This window comes from Carassius gibelio, chromosome B4, assembly GCF_023724105.1.
Source record: "Carassius gibelio isolate Cgi1373 ecotype wild population from Czech Republic chromosome B4, carGib1.2-hapl.c, whole genome shotgun sequence".
NCBI lineage: Eukaryota > Metazoa > Chordata > Actinopteri > Cypriniformes > Cyprinidae > Carassius > Carassius gibelio.
In genome coordinates, this window is record NC_068399.1 from 8289473 (window position 1) to 8309249 (window position 19777).

The 19777-nt window shown below is 41.8% G+C and overlaps 1 protein-coding gene across 3 annotated transcripts; it reads right to left on the bottom strand.

Annotated features, from left to right (window-relative positions):
• Window positions 1–3077: 3077 nt before the first annotated feature.
• LOC127956059 (membrane-spanning 4-domains subfamily A member 4A-like) lies at window positions 3078–19527 on the bottom strand. Of its 3 annotated transcripts, XM_052553824.1 has the most exons (8): window positions 19459–19527; window positions 18940–19127; window positions 18378–18488; window positions 11938–12006; window positions 6503–6655; window positions 6047–6163; window positions 5448–5528; window positions 3078–5281 (listed from the first exon to the last, which is right to left on the bottom strand). In XM_052553824.1, exons 2-8 carry the CDS (start codon window positions 19111–19113, stop codon window positions 5210–5212), a joined length of 777 nt encoding a protein of 258 aa, XP_052409784.1. In that variant the 5' UTR covers window positions 19114–19127; window positions 19459–19527; the 3' UTR covers window positions 3078–5209. The 3 variants fall into 3 exon arrangements, with proteins under 3 accessions (XP_052409784.1, XP_052409786.1, XP_052409785.1); XM_052553826.1 differs by lacking the exon at window positions 18378–18488; XM_052553825.1 differs by lacking the exon at window positions 19459–19527 and having other exon boundaries at window positions 18940–19132.
• Window positions 19528–19777: the final 250 nt, after the last annotated feature.

Sequence of the window (19777 nt, forward strand, 5' to 3'; positions counted from 1 at the left end):
ACACCCACAGAGCTATTCTGCAGAACGAACGAGTCGTGTGTTCCTCCAGGCCACCGCGCAACGACGTTTAATAACAAATTTGCATCACAAATTATTTGCACGTAAACAGAATGAAACCCTTTTCTATTTACATAATTAAATTCGTTGGTTGATGGTGCTTTTATGGCGATGTGGGTGCAGTCTATAGCTCCAATTATGTTTGGGAATCTAGCAATGGCATGAAAGTCCCGTTTTATTGCGGCTTGTTGAGGATTTCGATAAGGGAACTGGATGTAGGTTGGGGCGAAGGAAATAATTGCATCCAACACTGCCAGCATGATCCTACTCACTGATGGCTGGGATATACCACATATGTCTCCAACGTCACGCTGAAATGTGCCAGTAGCTAAAAATCCAAGGGTGGACAGGAGTTGGATGTGCACGGGAATGGCTTTCGTGCGATTTGTTTCTCTCTCCAACACTGGTCCTAAATCACGACACAAATCCAGCAGTACATTTTTGGGAAAGCGGTACCTACTTAGAAGCCACTCTGTACTCTCGCCAAGCAGATCAGCGCGATCTTGGAAAACACGCTCTCTGCGGAGCGCATTGTTTGCCAATAATGCAAGATAAGCCATTGCACTGAGACAAATATATTTCACATCTGTCTTTCATAGGGTTTGACACCAATTAAGCATCGTGTTTAAAACTAGACAAATTATAAATTGAGTGTTTTAAAGGAAACACAGGACATATGTGGATCGCTTAATGCTTACTGTGACACTCTTAAATGCTTTTTATGTGTAGTGTCGCTATTCTACCACTAGATTATCTGCGTAAGCATGCTCAGAGGTGTGCTTATATTTACACACATTTCTACGTATAAGTACAACTTGGTGAATCCCACACTTTGCGTGAAATTGTTCTTACGCACTCACTACGCACAAATCTGTCCGTACGCACCATTGATAAATGAGGGCCCAGGATTTCATCCATGAGGTACTCTGGGAGTTCCGCCACAAGTTCGTTCTCGTCTACATTGATGACATCCTCATTTACTCCCGGAGCTTAGCGGAACATCGTCGCCATATTGCGGAGGTCCTGCAACGGCTGAGGGCCTTTCACCTGTACCTCAAAGCCGAGAAATGCTCGATCCATCAGCCCTCAGTGCAGTTCCTTGGATATTACATCGACAGCAGTGGCATCTGGATGGACGAGGGGAAGGTGGACGCTGTCACTTACCATTCTCCTTTGTAATATGCCCAAGTCTCTGACCTGGACCCCTGCGGCCACGGAAGCTTTCAACTCTCTCAAAGAGGCTTTCACTAACGCTCCACTCCTGGTACATCCTGACCCCAATCGGCCCTTCATCATCAAAGTTGATGCCTCAACCCATGGAGTAGAAGAGGTCCATCCATAAGCTCAACCTGGCAGAGGTCAACTACGACATCGGTAACCGAAAGCTAGAGGAGTGGAGGTATTGACTGGAGGGAGCCAAACACCCTTTCCTAGTTCTCACAGACCATAAAAATCTAGAGTATCTACACATAGCTAAGAGACTAAATCCAAGACAGGCCCGCTGGGCGCTATTCTTCACCCGCTTCAACTTCTCCATCTCGTATAGACCAGGGGCCAACAACATCAAGGCAGACGCTCTGTCCCGGTGTCACACCCTTATGGAAAGCCTGGAAGAACCCGAAACAATACTTTCCGATAAGGTAATCGTCAGTCCTATCAACTGGTTGACCGAGACCCTGCACTCCTCCAATCACTCCTCCAACACTGCAATACATCCCCAGGACACGGAACACTCCACTCCTCCACTCTGCACATACTTCTCTTGGCACTGGCCACCCAGGGTTCAATTAAACCCTGTCGCTGCTGAGGGAACGCTTCTGGTGGCCCAATATGGCATTGGACATCAGAAAGTACGTGCACGGATGTAAAGACTGCGCTATTTCAAAAAGTCCATGCCACATACCATCAGGCATGCTCCTCCCTCTGCCCGTCCCGAACCACCCGTGGTCACACCTAGGGGTGGACTTCATCACGGATCTGCCTCCCTCTTATAACAGCACATGTGTCCTTAATATAGTTGACCGGTCCTCTAAATAATGTCATCTTCTCCCCCCAAAAGGTCTACCCACGGCCATGGAAATGGCCGAGCTAATGTTAAATCACGTCTTCAGATACTTTGGCATTCCGAAGACATCATCTCCGACAGAGGCCCCCAGTTCATCTCCCGGATTTGGAGGGCCTTCCACTCACTCCTAGGTGTGGCCATCAGCCTTTCCTCTGGTTACCATCCCCAATCTAACGGGCAGACAGAGAGGAAGACACAGGAGATCGGCCACTTCCTGCGTATCTTCTGCCATGGACTCTTGGAACCAGTTCCTAGGGTGGGTCGAGTACGCACAGAACTCTCTACGACAGCCTTTCACCGGACTCATTCCATTCCAGTGCATGCTCGGCTACCAACCACCACTCTTCCCATGGTCAGGAGAACCCTCGGACATTCCATCGGTCGACTACAGGTACCGAGAAAGTGAGAGGGTCTGGGACGTGGCCCACCACCAACTGCAACGGGCCCTACGTAGGAGCAGGATGACAGCAGACCTGCGCTGCTCAGACGCTCCGGCATACCAACCTGGACAGAAGGTCTGGCTGTCAAACAGTGACATCCGCCTGCGCCTACCATGCCACAAGTTAAGTCCCAGGTTCATTGGCCGGTTCACCATCACCGAGCAGATCAATCCGGTCACCTTCAAACTCCACCTTCCACCTGAGTACCGGATCCAACCCACTTTCCATGTCTCACTTCTCAAACCTTACCGTCCTTCTGTTTCTCCCTCCACAGAGCCTGGCATAGCCAAAACCCCCCTACCACTCTTCCTTGACGATGGAGCTGCCTACAAGATTCTGGACTCCCGGCGGCGTGGTGGACAACTTGAGTATCTAGTGGAGTATCTACAGTAGTATCTTTTTGTCATCAAGGTTTCATCTTTGTTTCTGAGATAATATGCAAAATGGAAAATAGGGATGAGACTTGAAGTACTTTTTACTCTCAATTTTATGAGTCTTGTAACAAAACATACAAAATTGGTGTGATATTCAATATTTTTCTTTTTTGTTTTCTTCCCAACCCCCTCCTTTTTTCTTTATTTTTTCTTTATCTGTTGAGACATCCTTACAAGTATGGATGTATAGAAGTATGTGAAGTACTTAGAAGTATGCACAGAAGACTTTCTATGAATGGTAGAGCCCAAACGAAGTCTGGATTGACAAAAAATCACTGCCTGTTAACAATGTCGATGCAAGAGTGCAACTGTGGTTCCTTGAGAGAAATTCTTATAGATGGTTTCATCAGGCACCTGGCCCTAAGTTACCTTCGGGTCTGTTTTTGTTTATCAGTCTGGCGCCATCAACAAACAGAAGTTGGGCCCAAGTGGTTGTGCTGTGGGATGTGTTTCCGATACATTTATTCATTTGTGGCACTTACAATATCAAAAATGGTTTTCCAAAGGCTTCGTTGAATAAACATGAGCACGTACTGCACATTTAAAAATCTAAACTAGGTGCGGGTGTTTTTATTTCACTGTATTTCTGAAGGAAGACTGTCTTTAATTAGTCTACAGAATTTTCTATGTAATTTTCATTTCATCTTTCATGTTATATGCTTGATAAAAGCAGTTTTTGTGAGCTCAGCACTGCTGTGTGTACAGCTGTTACCTGGGAAACCTGTTTCTCCCACTTTAAAACATCTCCACTGGGAAAAAAATGAATTAGCATTTTTAGAAAGTACTTCATATTCACGCTGCAAACATATTTGGCTTGTTATCTAAAATATTCTACTCTAGAGGGACCATTTAGCTATTGTTATTGTTTCTATTTGGAAGTCAACCGGAAGTTAAGTTAGGGCCACAAAAGCATGCTTGCGCAGTAACGTTTGTTTATGTTGTTGCCATTGAAACCATCTATGATGGTATACTGTGGCATTTAGAGGCTTCTGGACATCTTAAAGGGATAGTTCACCCAAAAAACTAAATTATGTCATTAATAACTCCCCCTTGTGTCGTTCCAAACCTGTGAGACCTCCTTTTATCTTCGGAACAGAGTTTAAGATATTTTAGATTTAGCCCGAGAGATCTCAGTACCTCCAGTGAAGCTGTGTGTATGGTATACTGTCCATGTCCAGAAATATAACAAAAACATCATCAGAGGAGTCCATGTGACATCAGAGACAAGCATCGAAAATACGTTTTGGTCCAAAAATAGCAAAAACTATGACTTCATTCAGCATTGTCTTCTCTTCTGTGTCTGTTGTGAGAGAGTCCAAAACAAAGCAGTTTGTGAAATCTTGTTTGCGAAGATATCATTCATTCGATGTAACCGGATCTTTTTGAACCAGTTCACCAAATCGAACTGAATCGTTTTAAACGGTTAGTTTTAATCGTTTTAAACGGCGTCTCCAATATGCATTAATCCACAAATGACTTAAGCTGTTAACTTTTTTAATGTGCCTGACACTGCCTCTGAGTTCAAACAAACCAATATCCCGGAGTAATTCATGTACTCAAACAGTACACTGACTGAACTGCTGTGAAGAGAGAACTGAAGATGAACAACGAGCCGAGACAGATAATTAAAAAAAAATTGACTCATTCTTGAGCAAAGACATGAGGGTGAATTATTAATGACATCATTTAGATTTTTGGGTGAACTATCCCTATAAATATTGATATACATTTCTGGGTATCTGGCAATGTAAATAAAAACTTTATTTTACATCATTTACAGACACTCACTACATTCCCAAACAAGCTGACAGTGCTCGCTTTATTACAGAATTCTGTTCTATATCTATGTTTGTATTGGTTTAATTTTGTTAAAGCAAAAAAGTAAGACTATTTTGAGTAGTTAATGTCACAGTTCTATCAGTCTTGTTAAAGAAACATTTTCTTCTGTTTTAATTAAAACATGAGTTAACACATTTATCCTTCTGTATACTTTATTCTTACATATTATAATGTTTTAAGCAATTACAGTTGTTCAAAACAATCTATCTAATTTCAATGATGATAATGCAACTTTCTTGAAACTAAAGAAAGTAAAGTTTTTGTTTACACACATTTAAAGAAAATCCAATTATTATCTGATAAAGTGATGAAAAGACATTAAAGGTAATGGACAGGAAATCGTTGGGAAACCCATGTGTTTCTAGAATTAACATTTATTCACAATTAGTGTATTCAGGTTCTTCATGACGGTTGTTCATGGAGGAGCTGCTGACCACAGGTATCTCCTAAAAAACAAGAAAAAAAATATTAATATTAATATTATCAGCTTCCTTGCTTATTGAATGCTTTTTAAACAATTATTTCACCCATTACAGAGTGCTTTACACATTTCCAGTACATAGAAACTAAATACTAAAGTCTGATAATGCATTATTTTCAAGCTTCTCTTACCTCTGAACTGTTAAGATCATGGGAATTATTGGTTCTGAAATCAGAGGGCTGTGGAGTTAAAACTTGTGGAACTAACGGCACCTTTGGGAAAATAAAAAATGTTGTATAAACTTCATTGTACTTCAAATGGAATTGAAAAAAGCAAAAGTTCTGATATATCCTGGTGTGGAAACATGCTTTCGTCTGAATTTGTAAAAAAATAATTTCACACAATTCATACATTCACATAATTTCCAGCATTTTTGTGGACAGAATCATACTTTACAAGCCTAGGGGTTTTGAACATTTAAGAATGAAGAATTTTTTGTATTTTAACTATAGTGTTAGTTGGTTCTTGTAAAATGTGAACCCAAGTTTCTTAAACGTGAGCCAAAATCATCAATTAAAAGAACCAAAGCCTTAAACTACTTCAGCCTGTGTGCACTGAATTTACTTAATACACAAGTTTCATAATTTGAGTTGAATTACTGAAATGAACTTTTCCACGACATTCTAATTTATTGAGAAGCACCTGGATTTCCATTATGTATATATGCATATATCTGAGTGATTCAGATGACAAAAAAGCTTGGGAACCCCTGACTTGATACACCACTCACCTCAGGAGGACAACAGCAACAGGAGACTTTACAAGCAAACGCCGACAGACAGATGGAGATGATAAACTGAAGGATGGTGAATAACAGTAACACAACATTGAATCCCTTAAAGAGAGTCTGAGAGAAAAAACAACATTAGCACAGATAATAATAATTGATAATTAGTACTCAAACAGCTTCACTGGCTGCTCAATAGTTAAAAAATCTATTATTCTTAAGGTTCATGTGGTAATATATTTATTGATCAAACTGAGCTATGTTTACAGTTAATGTATAATATTAATATTTTATTGTAAATGATAAATAATAGTAAGAGATCTATAAACTACTTCTGAAATGTTTGAGAAAAAGACTGGATGAAAAATTACAGATTAAGGCTTGACTTCTGATAAGTGTACTGACCACACAATGATTTTACTACAAATATAAATATGAATATAAAAGCTTATGACATACCTCATACTCTCCTGTACCATAACATGTATAATTGTTGCAGCATGTGTACTGGCCAGTGTAGAATGGTCTTTGTGTCAAATCCAGTGAAATTAAAATAAGTACAATGCCTGCGGTTAAAGTACTGATGATGTTCAGTCCAAGTGAACCATTCACCTATCGGCAGAAAACCAGAATGAAGTTATTTAACACGTTGTGTTAACGTAGATGTAAAGGTTTATGGAGTGTAATAAAAAATAAATGACTTGACATAAAATATTAATCAGGGTCCAAGCACCAACACCTTATGTCGATTATTTAGTAATACAACTGCAATAAATATTTTTTACTTAGTAATACAACTGCAATAAATATTTTTTACTATTATTACTATATAATGTTATTTTTTACAGCAATATCCAGCCAATCTTAGCTGAATGGTTAGCTGAATTAGGCTACAGCAAATACGCCAAGGTCAAAACATCTCTGTACACTTGTCTTAAGACATGATCATAAGATATGTTTTGTAGGTGAACTCACATTAAACATTTACACTAAAGGCGGGTGTACACGCTGCGAATTTGGATGGTCGGAAGCTCGTACGACACGATTTTACGACCTGCCGATTTCCGAAGCAATCACACGAAGTTGATAGGCATGTTCGACTTGAAGCTGCGCTGTACACAAGGATCACTGTATGACATTAAAGTACCGCGATAAGTGACCACACGGATCCAATGCATTCGAATCACTCTCACGGTACTTTGATGTCATAAAAGTGATCATTCTGTGCAGCGCTGCTTCAAGTCGAACGCGTCTAATATAAGTGCTCTCCCTCTCTCATAACTGCATATAAAATATTGATACGAGCCGTGACTGTTTCCTACACACAGGTTCTTTTTCAGCAACAGGAAACCGGGACGTCTGGTCACCCTAGTGTGTGTGTGTTCTTGTTTATGGTTTATGGGGACACAAATATCTATAATGACATGGGTATTTCAATGTAAACATGGTTTATGAGTTCACTTCCTGTACCCTCGTAAACCCAATGCCAAAAAATACTAAACAGTGTTTAACTGAAATTTTAAACATGCATTTTTCCGTAATGGATATTGGTAGTGTATGCAGATAGAATATTCAGTTTGTACAGTATAGAAAACTGTTATGTCTATGGAGAACCACATGCATTGTGTGTGTGTGTCATGATTCTGCCCTCGTGTCCTTGATTTTTCCTAGTCTTGAGGCAGGATCATGACAGACCCATGTTTTGTGTACAAGCGCATGGCCTTGTCTTTGGGCCATGTGCTTGTGTTGTCTCGTTCCCTTGCCCCGCCCCCCTTGTTAACCTAGTCGTGTCTTGATTGTCCTATCTGTAACACCTGTCGTGTCTTGATTAGTACCCCTATTTAGATCTCCTAGTGTGCTCTGTCTTGCGTCGGTTCATTGTCATTGTGATTGTACCTGTGATTGTGATTGTTCCACTCTGTGATTGTTCCTTAAGAAGTGTTTGTATTACCGTGAGTGTTTGTTTATAGTTAGTATTTAGAGTCCTTGTTTATCTTGTCAGTCCAGTCCTGTTTTAGTTATTTAGTCTTTACCTTGCTCCGTGTTTTCCCCCTCGTGGGTTTTTGTTTCCCCTTTTTGTAATAAACCCTTTGTTTGAGAATCCCTGTCTGCACCTGAGTTCCTCCCTTACCAAGAACCTGACAGAATGAACCGACCACAAAGGAACTCAGCAGACAGGAGGCAATGCTGGATGGCATCAGCCAGCCAGCGAGATTGTTTTGAGGGCTCTCGCCTTGTGGTGTTCCGGGGGACCAGGGGAGGTCGTTCCGGAGTGAGCGGGCGAGAGGAGGAGCCCCAGAGGTCCCCACCTACCCAGCTGCCGGCGATCCCGGAGGGTCGTGTCCTGGCCGTGGCAACCCTGGGGGGTCAGGCAAGCCCCTCCCAGAGTCCTGAGGTGCCCTCCTCAGCCAGCAGTCTCCCCATGAAACGAGGGAGACGGTTTTCATGGGAGTCAACTTCTGAGTCTTCGGCGTCCGAGACTGCCCTGCCCGAGACCAAACTCCCCCAACCCGCCTCTGACCCAGCTGTGGCCTCTGCACCGCGCCCAAGGAGGAAGAGGAGGAAGAGGGGGCCTGCCGGTCCTGTGACCCTGTCTCCTCCCGTGCCAGCAGCGGAGAGCGCTGGCGTGCCCGTGCCAGCAGCGGAGAGCGCTGGCGTGCCCGTGCCAGCAGCGGAGAGCGCTGGCGTGCCCGTGCCAGCAGCGGAGAGCGCTGGCGTGCCCGTGCCAGCAGCGGAGAGCGCTGACGTGCCCGTGCCAGCAGCGGAGAGCACTGGCGTGCCCGAGCCAGCAGCGGTGAGCGTGCCCGAGCCAGCAGCGGTGAGCGTGCCCGAGCCAGCAGCGGTGAGCGTGCCCGAGCCAGCAGCGAGGAGCGCTGGCGTGCCCGAGCCAGCAGCGGTGAGCGTGTCCAAGCCAGCAGCGGTGGGCGCTGGCGTGCCCGAGCCGGCAAAGAAGAGGGCAGTATGGAAGTCGGCAGTCGTGAGAGCGCAGGAGAGTGCCGCGGCCGACTCTGCAGCAAAGACTTTAGTTCAGTGTATCTCATCTCGTAAGGAGATGCCAATTGTCTTAGCGGCTAAAGCCTTTTCTGATTATTTGTCTAGTCTTGTCCGTATCCTAGAAGTCCCCGTCAGTCCTGTCTTGTCCTCAGACCCTGTCCCCAGAAATCCCGAGTGTCCTGATGTCGTCTCCCCGTGTCCCGTAGATGTCGTCTCCCCGTGTCCCGTGAGTGTTGCCCCGTGTCCTGCTGATGAAGTCATGTATCCTGTTGATGTGGCCCCGTGTCCCGTAGATGTCCCGTGTCCTGTTGTCCCCCCGTGTCCAGTAGATGTCCCGTGTCCAGTAGATGTTGTCGTCCCGTGTCCAGTAGATGTTGTCCCCCCGTGTCCAGCTGTCGTCTCCCCGCGTCCCGTAAGTCTTGCCCCGCGTTCCGTAAGTGTTGCCCCGCGTCCCTTGTCTGCTCCTGTCATGTCCCCTGTCAGTTGTCCCGAGACCCCTCCCCGCCCCTCACCACCCAGACCTGCCCGTACCCCCCGTCGTCAGCCTTCGTCCTGTCCTCCTAAGATTCCTACCCCTCCCACCCGCCCTGGTCTGTCCCCCATGAACTTTGTGGTCCCGCCCCCTCCCCTTCCCTGTTTGTTTTTTTTGATTTGTCACCCTAACCCTGCCGTTGTGTACTCATGTTTGCCTTTGTTGTTATTTGTCATGTCTTGCTGGTTTGTGTCTGTGTCCCAGTCTGTCATGTCAGTCATGTCCCATGTTTGATGTTCCCTTCAGGAGCGTCTGGAAGCCGCTCCTTAAGGGAGGGGTTCTGTCATGATTCTGCCCTCGTGTCCTTGATTTTTCCTAGTCTTGAGGCAGGATCATGACAGACCCATGTTTTGTGTACAAGCGCATGGCCTTGTCTTTGGGCCATGTGCTTGTGTTGTCTCGTTCCCTTGCCCCGCCCCCCTTGTTAACCTAGTCGTGTCTTGATTGTCCTATCTGTAACACCTGTCGTGTCTTGATTAGTACCCCTATTTAGATCTCCTAGTGTGCTCTGTCTTGCGTCGGTTCATTGTCATTGTGATTGTACCTGTGATTGTGATTGTTCCACTCTGTGATTGTTCCTTAAGAAGTGTTTGTATTACCGTGAGTGTTTGTTTATAGTTAGTATTTAGAGTCCTTGTTTATCTTGTCAGTCCAGTCCTGTTTTAGTTATTTAGTCTTTACCTTGCTCCGTGTTTTCCCCCTCGTGGGCTTTTGTTTCCCCTTTTTGTAATAAACCCTTTGTTTGAGAATCCCTGTCTGCACCTGAGTTCCTCCCTTACCAAGAACCTGACAGTGTGTGTGTGAGAAAGAGAGAGAGAGAATTAAAAAGCATGGTACACGCTGCTAGAAACCTCATACAGCGCTCGCTGTTCCTGCCAGAGTTTAGCGAGTTTATCCTCCTGGTCAATAGTCCACATTCGCCGAGGCGCTGCCATCTTTGTCTTTCTTCTTTTGTGGTTTTCCTAGTTCGTTATTGGTCAATTTCAAATAGATCAACAAATCGTCTCGTTCAACCACACACGTCACGAATTCAAACGAATAGCTCACAAACTTTTTAGACATGTTTAAAAAAAAATGATCGGGAGGTCCGGGAAGTGCTTGTAAGGCACTCTGCTCGGCTCTTAATTCCTCGCACATGATACAAGCCACGACCATACGAGCATACACGATTTCCATACGATTGAAAAAAATCGCATGCAAATTCATACGACAACAAAAATCCCACTGTGTACGCCCGCCTTTAGATGATCTGAATGGCTTGATCAACGTGACCTGCCAGAACTAACGCTACACTTGATTTTTTTTACCAATCCTACAGTTATGGTGTTAAAGTATTTCAGTAGGTAAAATTTTCATGCAATTTAATGTATGTTTTTGATTTTCAGAAACAAGAAAATCAGTGCAAACACAATATTGTTCCAGCACTTCAGGTGATTGGACCCTTAAAGGGACAGTAAGTAGGAATTACTCCCATCTAGTGGTGAAATTGTATTTTGCATTCAAACTAATTTTGCTCTCCAGCGCCTCGCTTTTTCAAATGCGTGTTGCATCTACGGTAGGCGATATGTACCAAAAAGCTTTGACAGGATGTCTTCTAATAGCACTTTGTCGAGTTTTCCTTCAGGTGAACAGGTGTGTTATTTCAAACAAACTGCAACATGACCATAAACAAACGAATGTTACAGTATGAATTACTGACTGTGGAAAACATGAAATATTGTAATTAGTAGTTATGTCTTCTTTATTCGTTATATTTTCTGAATTATGTGCATTGTTAGATATCATCATCAGATGATCCAACAATAGGGAGAGGAAGAGGGAGACGGAGAGGACAGAGAGGCAGTGGATCAGTGGGATCTGATTAGGGATCTGATCAGTGAGACCCGACATTAACTCTTGTTTTCTCTAATCTACGGTCACGTTTCCTTTTACGTTCTATTTTTGACTGTTTTGGCGACGATGTTTTCTTCTCCTGTGGCGCGGCATATGTATGGTCCATAATAAGAATGCAATCCAGACTTTTAAACTTGCCGGTGCAGTTTCAAGCGCCTCTCACTGATCTGCACCTGCGTTTCTGGCTCTGACCGAAAACGCGTTGTGGAAACGCGTTGGCTTAGTACTTTTTGTCCCTCTCTGCTATTATGGTTTTGCAAGATGGCGGAACTACATGGAAGCCTCCGTCGACCTACCCGTCCCATGTATAGAAAGATAATAAATTCTTCATTTACGAGGATTAGTTTAAACATTGGCATAGGTACTTGTACACCATTGAGGGCATATTTATGAATACAAATATTGATTTTAGATAATAAAATACCTAAAAAGTTACTTATTGTCCCTTTAAAAATAAAAAGTGTTGTGTACTTACCAAACAGTAACTGGAGGGTGAATTAAGTTTGTTTTCTGCAGCGGTGCAGAGTGAGCCTGCAATAATGTACTGAGAGGAGAGAAAAGGACAAATACTGAGGCTTTTGCTGGAATATGTACAGATGATACTCAACCAGAAAAAAGCTTTTTACCGCCATATGTATCATAAGATTGTTGTGTTTAAGAGACTTGCTTGCCATTCCCCATAGTATCAGCTGATGCCTCATTTTGCCTCTCAGGAACCATGGTTACATTTATAATCTAACACATTTTACTGCACCTTATCTCAGCATTTGGAAGTAAACTTTGTGAATCAAGAGTTGTCATTCAGAGAAATACAAACCTGATTCCAAAAAAATTGGGACACTGTACAAATTTTGAGTAAAAAAGGAATGGAATAATTTACAAATCTCATAAACTTATATTTTATTTACAATAGAATATAGATAACATATCAAATGTTGAAAGTGAGACATTTTGAAATATCATGCCAAATATTGACTCATTTTGGATTTCATGAGAGCTACACATTCCAAAAAAGTTGTGGAAGGTAGCAATAAGAGGCCGGAAAAGTAAAATGTACATATAAGGAACAGCTGGAGGACCAATTTGCAACTTATTAGGTCAATTGGCAATATTATTGGGTATAAAAAGAGCCTCTCAGAGTGGCAGTGTCTCTCAGAAGTCAAGATGAGCAGAGGATCACCAATTCCCCTGAATGCTGCGACGAAAAATAGTGGAGCAATATCAGAAAGTATTTTCTCAGAGAAAAATTACAAAGAGTTTGATGTTATCACCATCTACAGTGCATAATATCATCAAAAGATTCAGAGAATCTGGAACAATCTCTGTGTGTAAGGGTCAAGGCCAAAAAACCATACTGGATGCTCGTGATCTTCGGGCTCTTAGACGGACTGCATCAGATACAGGAATGCTAATGTAATGGAAATCACAACATGGGCTCAGGAATACTTCCAGAAAACATTGTTGGTGAACACAATCCGCATGCATTTTCTCTGGACCAAGGCTCATTTAAAATGGACTGTGGCAAAGTGGAAAACTGTTCTGTGGTCAGACAAATCAAAATTTGAAGTTCTTCTTGGAAAACTGGGACGCCATGTCATCAAGACTAAAGAGGACAAGGACAACCCAAGTTGTTATCAGCGTTCAGTTCAGAAGCCTGCATCTCTGATGGTATGGGGTTGCATGAGTGCGTGTGGCATGGGCAGCTTACACATCTGGAAAGGCAACATTAATGCTGAAAGGTATATCCAAGTTCTAGAACAACACATGCTCCCATCCAGACATCGTCTCTTTCAGGGAAGACAATGCATTTTCCAACATGACAATGCCAGACCACATACTGCATCAATTTCAACATCATGGCTGCGTAGAAGGAGGATCCAGGTACTGAAATGGCCAGCCTGCAGTCCAGATCTTTCACCCATAGAAAACATTTGATGCATCACAAAGAGGAAGATGTAACAAAGAAGACCTAAGACAGTTGAGCAACTAGAAGCCTGTATTAGACAAGAATGGGACAACATTCCTATTCCTAATCTTGAGCAACTTGTCTCCTCAGTCCCCAGATGTTTGCAGACTGTTATAAAAAGAAGAGAGGATGCCACACAGTGGTAAACATGGCCTTGTCCCAACTTTTTTGAGATGTGTTGATGCCATCAAATTTAAAATCAACTTATTTTTCCCTTAAAAATAATGCATTTTCTCAGTTTAAACATTTGATTATGTCATCCATATTGTATTCTGAATAAAATATTGAAATTTTAAACTTCCACATCATTGCACTCTGTTTTTATTCACAATTTGTACAGTATCCCAAATTTTTGGAATTGGGTTAGTAAATGGATATTATTAAAAGACAAAACTGTTAGTTTGCGTTGTGTTCCCTCTAACAACAAGTACACCAAAACTGTGCAAATCACAGAAATTAAATACTGGCTTCAGATTTATACATAAAATCACACAGGGAACACAATCATTGAACTTTGTAACCAGCAAAATGTAACAAGTTTAACCGTCCCCTGTCAGACTTTGTTCTGTTTTGTGTGTTTTTGCTCCCCATGTGTCTGATCTTCCCCTGATTAAGTTCTGATCTTAAGGAGTGTTTTGATCTGAGTTCTTTGTCCGGTACTGTTCATCAATCCCTCAGTCTACGTGTGTGTTCCTGGCTATAATCCTTGTTATTTGGATGAATAAAGACTGTTGATGTTATTCCCCTTGGTTTCCCCGCTCCTTCGTCTCTGCCACAGTAGGCGAGCCATGACAGAATACCGGAACAGATACAGTACACAGCACCCCTTCTTCTGTGTTTTGTTGTCATTTTAAACAGTGTTGTGTTTTAAACTCCACCCAACTCCAAACCACCCCCCACCCCCCGCGGCATGGAAGTCGTCACCACAAAATCAAGCCAGCTGGCAACAACTAAGTCAAGCCCGTCGGCCACCCTATTCACCAATAATCAGAAGAGGAGGATGAGGAGAAATGGTTGGCTCAGGTTACTCTTCCTAACCCATTAGTGCCCCCCAGTGTCGGCTCCAGCCCCGGAATTCACTTCCGTGACCACTCCAGTCGCTGAATCCAGTCCAGAGATCACTCCTGTGCCCGCTCCTTGAAAGTGCCCTCCAGAGCCTACTCCTCAGTAGTGCTTGCGCCTCCAGAGCACCCTCATGACCGTTTCAACTAAAATGACTGTAAATCTCCCCAAGTATTTTTGGGTCGAGGCAGGATATAGGGTTCCAGACTTTTAGGCAGGGACTGGGGCAATCCTCTGTATTGTTGGTCAGATAATACTTATCTTCCTCTTCACAATACCCTATAGACCAGGGGTGTCAAACTCATTTTGGTCTGGGGGCCGCATACAGCTTAATCTGATCTCAAGGGGCCCAGACCAGTAAACTCATAGCAAAATTACATAGAACTAACAATAAGTCCACTTTTTTTCTTTGTTTTAGTACAAAGAAGTAAATTATAAAAATCTTTATATTAAATGAATTGTCATTTTACGAAATATATTATGAACAACCTAAGTAGTATGTGCAATTTCAACAACACTATAACTCAGTTTAACATTTATTTAAGTGCATTATGCATAAAAACTGATCACAGTTAGTGTACAATGTCGCAAAACATTTAGTCACAGTTTTATGGAACTTAAAAACACTGTCCTGCATGTTAAAATAAATTAAACATCAAACTATAGAAATTATTTAAAATCCATTTTCCAATTCTAGGAAAGCAATTCTGAACACATGAATTGACTTCACACATTTAAAATCTTAAGTGGCAGCTTTTAAAAAAATAAAGTATTTGTAAAATGTGCAAATTTATACATTTGTATGTTGTTGTTTTTTTTTTTAAGTAAACAAATTTACTTTATCAATTTGCCCCTGAAACTTGGCATCTTTTAGCCTGCACAAGTGCATCAATATCAGGCATCATGTCCTGAGTAGCAGCCACTTTAGAATCTCATTTAAGTGCTTTTGTGTGAGCTTTGAGCGAAGTTTAGTTTTATTATTGTTCCTTACTGAGATAATTTGCGAATTCTGTCTCGAGCTCGCCAAAGACCTGAAATTGTTTCTCAAACTCCCTCAGCAACCCTGAAATCTTGTCTTTGTACTGTCTCATGTCAGGATTAACACTTGCTGTGCACACATCTCTTAGACAGGGAAAATGAGCAGGGTCATCGCTTGCCATCTGCGTCTCCCATAACGTGAGCTTTAACTTGAATGCACGTATGGTGTCATAATGCTGTGTTATAATTTTTTTGTGTCCTTGCAACTTTTTGTTCAGATTATTCAAGTGCTCTGTAATATCAACCATAAATGCAAGGTCCTGCAGCCATAGTGCCACTGTAATTCCTTAACAGGTTTACTTTTTCCCTCCATGAAATGTCCGATTTCCCCACGTTTCCCCACTGGCTCGGCTGAAATTAACAGTTCGGACAACCACCTCCATGACGTGATCCATTTTTAACGACTTGCAGCATAATGCCTCTTGATGCAAAATGCAATGAAATGTCCAAAAATCACCCCCTCCATTTACAGCTTGTACTTTCTCTCTGAACTTTGTCACAACACCTGCCTTTTTTCCAATCATTGACGTCGCACCATCTGTAGCCAGGCTTACTGCGCGGGACCAGTCCGCCCCGACTCTGTCCAGCGCTCCAACAACGGAGCAGAAAATGTCCTCAGCTGTTGTGGTGTCGGTCATAGGCACCAACTCAAGAAACTCCTCTGTGACAGTCAAGGTCTCGTCAACTCCTCGAATTAATATGGCCAGTTGCACGACATCCGTAATATCGGTACTCTCATCAATTGCAACAGAAAGTGCCAGAAATGACTCCACTTTGCGTGTCAGTTGACTGTCCAAATCTGCCGATAGTTCCGAAATACTGTCTGCCACGGTATTTCTCGTCAAGCTAATATTGGCAAAAGCTTGTCACTTCTCAGGACATACAATTTCGGCAGCCTTCAACATGCAATTTTTGACGAACTCCCCCTCACAGTACGGCTTTGATGCTAATGCTATTTCGGTAGCAATTAGGAAGCTGGCTTTCACTGCAGCATCACTGGCCTTTCTGCTCCGAGTGAAAACATGTTGCTGTTTCCTCAGACCTACCAACATTTCATTTATCTTTTGTTTTCTCAGTGTATTATTCGCCACGCTGAGTATCATAGTGGCGCTGAATATTATATTCCTTAAGAACTGAAACTTGCTGTGTGCACACCAGGCACACGGGTTTCCCATTCAGCTCCGTGAACATATCGGAAGATGTCCATTTTTCTTGAAAAATCCGACACACTGTGTCCACTTTTCTCTTTTTTGACAAAGACATTTCTCTTATGAGGGCGCCAGGGCCAACAGAAAAGCGGGAAAACTGATTGAACCAAATGCCACTCAGACCCTGAAGCTCAGTGCTACCATCTGCTGTTAGGTCCGCCAAAAATGAATTTTTTTTCATATCGCAGGTTTGTCCCGCGGGCCGGACTGAACCCCCTGGCGGGCCTGTTCCGGCCCGTGGGCCGTAAGTTTGAAACCCCTGCTATAGACACTCTGTGAGGTTCAGATCAGGTGAGTTGGCTGGCCAATCAAGCACAGTAATATTATGGTCATCAAACCACTTTGAAGGTGACCAGGTGCTAAAGTCCTGCTGTTAAATGAAATCAGCATCTCCACAAAGCTTGTAAGCAGATGGAAGCATAAAGTGCTCCAAAATCTCCTGGTAGGTGGCTGCACTGACTTTGGACTTGATAAGACGCAATGGACCAACACCAGCAGATGTCACGGCACCCCAAATCATATCTGACTTCAAAACTTCACGCTGGACTTTGGATTCTGTGCCTCTCCAGTCTTCAGACCTTGATTTCCAAATGAAATGGTAAATTTGTTTTTATCTGAAAAGAGAACTTTGGACCACTGAGCAACAGTCCAGTTCTTTTTCTCCTTACCCCAGGTGAAATGCTTCTGATGTTTAAGGAGTGGCTTGGTTCTATGAATGTGACAGCTGTAGCCCTTTTCCTGAGTGTGTTGACTCTTGATGTGCTGACTCCGGCTTCAGTCCACTCCTTGTAAAGCTCTCCCAAAGTTCTTGAATCAGCGCTTCCTGTCAATCTTCCCAAGGCTGTAGTCATCCCTGTTGCTTGTGCTTGTCCTACCACACTTTTCCCTTCCAGTTAACTTTCTATGAATATATTTTGATACAGCACTCTGTGAACAGTCAGCTCTTTCAGCAATGACCTTCTGTGGCTTACCCTCCTTGTGGAGGGTGTTGATGAATGTCTTCAGGGCAACTGTCAAGTCAGTAGTCTTTCCCATAACAACAACAAAAAACTCTTGAAATATTTCAGTTTGTGTTCAATGGGTCTAGAAAATAATAAAGTTCACTTTTTTTTATTAAATTACAAAAAATAAAATACCTTTTTGATGATATAATTTTTTTTTAGATGCACCTGTATTAATATGGTCACAATGCTGAAAAAATAAACAAATTATTGTGTTAGAAAAGACACTCCTAATGTTCCCATTATGATCCACATTTTCTATTTATTTTATGGCAATATTGCACACCATGTGATCATCTAAAATTCTTGCAATAAAGTAAAAAGTAAGCACACTTAAGCACTACCCCCTCGGTAATATTTTACTCTAACTAATTATGATTAGATAGTCATGATTAAATATTAGAATGCTACATAATTATTGCTGCCTGTAATTTAGTTTATTATTTTATCTAAATTTATAAAGTAGTACAGTTCTGAGCAATATAGACAGCCTGGTATTGATTTTTTCAAACGGTTGTATTTACTGTCATGTCCTGGCAGTGGAGGTACAGTACACATGGCGGTAATAGGCATTTTTGGTTGACTACCTACTGTAGCTTGTATTATACAAGGCAGAATACTAAACTGTATAATTTCTTACGATGATAGATCCCCAGTAAGGAGCACCAATAAAGACAAAGAAGGATTCTGCATGAAATGTAGACACAATGCCAAACAGGAGAGTCATCAGACCAATCATTATCTGGACAGTCTGTGTAGGACAAGACAAATGTACATTCTAATTAACAGAAAAGAGTCTTTTATAAAGTAAAACAGTATTAAATGTACAATAATTTTTTTTTGCACCTGCAGTTCTTCTTATTGTATCATATATATATATATATGTGTGTGTGTGTACGTGTGTGTGTGTGTGTGTGTGTGTGTGTGTGTGTGCAGTTTTCACTGTATGATTTCACATACTCATTTGTGGATATGCCATTGTTTTTGGATAGTTTGCTTCTAAAGCATTGTGCATTTTACAATTTTACTCTCTAAATGATAAATCTCATATTTGTGTCTTTACTGCATTCTTATGCTTTGTTAATGTGTGTACCCCTCCTTCTTTAGAACTGATTCGTGTAATTTTCTTACCTCACACTAACATGCAAAAAAATACAATTAATAAATAAATAAATAATTTGGGTTTATGAAAAATTTCTCACCCCAAGAATTTTTGGTTGGCCTTTTAGAAATGTATCAAGTCCATGAAGTGAAAGTCCTGATATTTGTTGGACATAAACAGGTGCAGGAGCATTCGTTTCCGTCCGCACTGCTATTGTTGGTATTGGTTGTTGCAGCTGGATGACAAAAGAATTTATGGGTATAGCTGTCGACATTTTTGTTTCAGGATCTGAAATTGACGTGCACAAAATCATATTTAATCAAAGCATGTAAATGATATAATAAAATAAATTTTCTGTAAATGACAAAAAAAAAAAAAAAAAAAAAAAAAAAAATTCCATTTAAGGCATTTAGTACATGCTCTATTCCCAAGATACTAGGGCATATAAGTGCCCTACTAGCCATTATAAATCCCCTTATTGCCAGACCAATTCATTATTAAGAAAACTGATTCATTAACATTTTTGTTTTATAAACCTAAATACATACATACATACATGCATACATACACATTTGTATTAAGGTATTCAGATGTAGTGTAAGTATATTTACTGCTTTACCAGAGGAAACAACTCTTCTCTTCAGCTGGTTTCGCGAGCTTTACTCTGAAGTTCTGTTCAGTCGTCTGAGGTAAGCAAATGTAAATTCTGTCATATGTGTAACGGCTGACACGTTTTCCCAGAATGAAAGGGGAAGAAGGTGGAGCTCAGGTGATTATGAAAATTTCCCATTTCATGGGATAAAAACCACCAAAAAATAAAAAGATACGTTTTTATAAATGTGTAAGGAAATGTGGTAAAATTGTCATAGTGAAACCAGGTAACTCTCTTTAGATGATAACAGACTAAACCCTTTTGCATCTCAGAAGTGTAATAAATC

Coding starts and splice junctions, on each gene's coding strand:
- LOC127956059 (XM_052553824.1), bottom strand. CDS start 19,113: ATGTCGACAGCTATACCCATAAATTCTTTTGTCATCCAGCTGCAACAA. Junction 12,007..18,377: donor CTTACTGGGGATCTATCATC/GTAAGAAATTAT, acceptor CTCTCCTCTCAG/TACATTATTGCAGGCTCACT. Junction 5,282..5,447: donor ATGATCTTAACAGTTCAGAG/GTAAGAGAAGCT, acceptor CTTGTTTTTTAG/GAGATACCTGTGGTCAGCAG.